The sequence below is a fragment of the Brassica napus genome, chromosome C3 (assembly GCF_020379485.1).
Source record: "Brassica napus cultivar Da-Ae chromosome C3, Da-Ae, whole genome shotgun sequence".
Classification (NCBI taxonomy): domain Eukaryota; kingdom Viridiplantae; phylum Streptophyta; class Magnoliopsida; order Brassicales; family Brassicaceae; genus Brassica; species Brassica napus.
In genome coordinates, this window is record NC_063446.1 from 62973263 (window position 1) to 62976866 (window position 3604).

General features: G+C 33.9%; 1 protein-coding gene across 1 annotated transcript; it reads right to left on the bottom strand.

Annotated features, from left to right (window-relative positions):
• Positions 1 to 1580: 1580 nt before the first annotated feature.
• On the bottom strand, positions 1581 to 3059 carry LOC106380594 (peroxisomal (S)-2-hydroxyacid oxidase GLO3). The gene is made up of 5 exons (XM_013820383.3): positions 2737 to 3059; positions 2388 to 2542; positions 2133 to 2304; positions 1919 to 1976; positions 1581 to 1835 (listed from the first exon to the last, which is right to left on the bottom strand). The coding sequence occupies exons 2-4, from the start codon at positions 2525 to 2527 to the stop codon at positions 1947 to 1949; spliced, it is 342 nt and encodes a 113-aa protein (XP_013675837.2). The 5' UTR covers positions 2528 to 2542; positions 2737 to 3059; the 3' UTR covers positions 1581 to 1835; positions 1919 to 1946.
• Positions 3060 to 3604: the final 545 nt, after the last annotated feature.

Here is a 3604-nt window from a genome sequence, read left to right on the forward strand (position 1 = left end):
TTACAATCCATTATAATTAATACTAGTTAACTATAAATGTGTTGAAACTTAAGACAAACAAATGTTGTTAATGTTTAGGAGATTCCCAACAATTAAAGAGAATGTTAAGTTAATTAGGGGTTTAGGTGTTTAGGATCTAAGTTGTGCTATGTTAAGTTTTTTGAGGTTTTAATTTAAAATCAATTGTTTTTCCAAAAAAAATTAAAATCAATTGGTAATAAGTAGATTGAACCAAACTTATATATTTCTTAAATCTGTTTCATATTTTCAAGTGAGATTTTCTCTACTGCATCCTCATTTCCATCGAACAATGTATATTTTCTTTGGTTAATGAATCACAACAATATTCGTTTCTGGACAACTATTAGCTATGAAATTTTACCCCAAAATCAAATTAACTATGGATTAAACTGCAATACTTCATATTCGTTGTAACTTGTTTTAAGATTATTCAGTTACTTACGTAGGATTAACCATTAGAATGTAAATGACATCTCCTAAACATTATTTGAAAAGTGGCTTTTTGCTTGACAAAAAAAAATGACTTTTTGAATTTTATTTATGTGTCATCGCCACATTCATTTACGATAGAAAAATGACATAGTTTAATGAAAATGATGAAATCTTTTTAAAAACATGCCCAATTGCATTTATGAAGTTTTACATTTTTGGCAAGATGCTTTAAATATAACAATAACATATACATATTACCACTAATGAAAATTTTAAACCAATAATATATTTTAAATATATAGTTTTTTTACATTAACTTAGAATTGGAAAATAAAAATATATAAATGTTTTATAATTTTTCAAAACCAGTTATGAATATAAATAATGAAAGTTACTTACATTTATACTGAAAAAGCTAAAAAAGTTCTTAGAAATATAAAAATTGAATTTTTACTTTAGAAAAAATATATTTTCAAAATTTTATTATCACGACTCATGACGCAGAAAAACTCCTAATAATGAATGAATTTACAAGTTTTAAAGTTTTTGGTGTGAGAAACAAGTACTCTTCGCGAAATATTGGAGAAACCAGTACTGAGCATGGTTTCCAGAGGAAACTTTAAGAGGTAACATTACAAAACAAACACGTGTGCTTAATATTTCTAACACTTGTCATGGTGAAAGAACTTGACTGCCAAAAACAGATCACTGGAGATTCAGGTGTAAACGTGAAGAGGCTAGCTAGAGCAAGAAACTGATGCCAAGATCGAGCAGTCGGAGAACAACGAAGCTTCGAGGATTTCCAAAGATGTTGTGGAAATGCTTCTGAAACATGTGAGCACAGTGAAGAACTGTCATATATGTCACACACAAGCAAATCATCAACTCTAAAATTGGTTTAAAGTGTTGGATTTGTTCATTCGTTTATTTTAATGTTTTGTGGGTTCTGGATTTGAACTGTTGCTATTGATTTTCTGTTTGTGTCTTGTGTTGTTGTATATTCATATCTCCCTAAGATGCTTAGAGCATGATTATCCTAAAACCTCTTCTTGAGTCTCTTAATATTTTTTTAATAATTTTAAATAGTTAAAGTGAGATTAAGAGACACAAGTAAGAAACCCCTACAATCAGTACTTCCAATGCAAGTCTCTTATTTTTGGGGTTTTTAAAAATACTGTAAACATCAACAAAACTCTAGACATTAGAGAGATAAGTCATGCAGATACACTACCATCATACTCTTCTAGAGAATTTTAAACCCTACTGCTAGTGTAAAGTTAATGCAAGAGATGATGACATCAACATTGAACCTTCACTCCCTTCCAACTAAAGGAAGCATCAAGTGCACGAGAGGCCAAGGCTTCAATCCCTGAACCTTCACTCTGAGAAGAAAAAAAAAAGTTATCACGTCAACCACATGTAAAGGTTATGTTCTACATGAGCCTTTATTGAAAGCTCTACTCACAGGTTGGAGTTCAGTTGAAAATAAACCTTCAAAGTTCTTCATCTTTGGAGATATCAATCTACAAAAACATGAAAAGTAGAAAATCATTTAACAACAATAGTGCATGATGTCATGAATGATACTATCTGAAAATTTACAAAAGAAAAACTATATTCTTCACCACCTTGAACTCAAACAGAATGCAAAACATGTATTCCAATAAACAACGTAGTACCATGATAGTATTACACGCAGCTGCAGACTTCGCCGTCGCGGTTTCTCCTTCTGGATGAGCCAACATATGCACAGCTGTTGGAGCAATCATGATTGGAGCTGAGATAGGGTAACCCAATATGCTTGTAGACGTATCTATTTTGCTCACATCAACAAGAACTCTAGGCCTAAACCTGAACATCAAAGCACACAGGTAGTCAATAGGTGTTGTTATAGTTGTCACCCACTAAACCAAAAAAATGATAACTGATATTACATGATTCTAGTGAAAGCTTCCACGTTTTCTTTGAGAGTGTGCTCATCCTCTGCTCCACCGCTGTAGAATTCATAGTACATCTTAGGGAGAACGAGCTTCGCCAGCTCTTGAAACTCATTCACGTTAACTATCTGATCCATAGCTATCTAAGACAACTATCATATAAAAGAAAAGATATTGAGAGTCAAATAACAGTAAGCTTGCTACTTAATCAAGACTAAAAGGAACTATCAATCTCGAAAGAGGCCTCATTATCATGAAACCTAAGGACAATGAAACCCCAGAATCCAGAATCAATATAAATTAAAATTAGACGAATTGGGATGATGCAGAGTACAAAAGTGATTACCTTTAACAAGATCACCATCGATACAATCCAACCCGCTTTCACTACCGGAAGCTCTCTCCTCCTAAGCTTCATCTCATCTCTCCTCCGAAGCTTCTCGTCTCCTCCGCAGCTTCATCTCGTCTCTTCGTGCCGTCTTCGGATTGGAGGTTCCAACCGGGAGAGAATTTTCGCGAGGGAGAGAGAGAGAGGAGAGAGAAACGACGAAGAAGGAACACAATTCTTCTGACCTCTCAAATGCCTACGCGTGTCAACAAGGAACGCCTTTTCCTTACCCTAATTAAGACACGGCTCCTCTATAATTATGTATTTTTCATTTATTTTTAAACCCAAAATACCGTAAGAGACGCCTTAACGCACGGCGATAATGGTGCTCTTAGGACTTTTGTGTTTGTAATAAAACTAAGAACAACGGAACCCCCATTGGATTTTGTACTAGCCAAATGAACCAGATATGATCGGTGAGCGAGGGCAGGCTTCAGACGGGTTGGAGTCGGTCCACGATAAAGCCTATGCAAATTCCTTGCAAAGTCAGTGATCTGAATAAAAGAGAGATTCTCTATGTTTTCTTTCAAAATTAAAACACACACTTAAATGGAGAATCAATAACAAATTAAAATGAAATAAAAACTAGGCGTTGGATGAAATAAAATAGAATTAAAGTAAAGACAAGATTTAACAAAAGGTGATTAAGAACGTCTAAGCCATTTCAGACAAATGGTAAATGGAATATTCCTTAGGTCTCAATGTTTTTTTGGTCAGTAGGTTGCAATGTTTTCCAATCTCTCTTGGTGACTCATTTCATTAGGTAAGTCGCCTAAGAAAATGGACATGATTTATATGGGTAAGGGACCTCAAAAATAAGAAAATG

Excerpts from the sequence above, each read along its gene's own strand:
- LOC106380594 (XM_013820383.3), bottom strand. The coding sequence starts at position 2,527 with ATGGATCAGATAGTTAACGTGAATGAGTTTCAAGAGCTGGCGAAGCTC. Across the intron at positions 2,305-2,387 it reads GAAGCTTTCACTAGAATCAT|GTTTAGGCCTAGAGTTCTTG; the intron begins GTAATATCAGTT and ends TTTGATGTTCAG. Across the intron at positions 1,977-2,132 it reads CTGCGTGTAATACTATCATG|ATTGATATCTCCAAAGATGA; the intron begins GTACTACGTTGT and ends ATGTTTTTGTAG.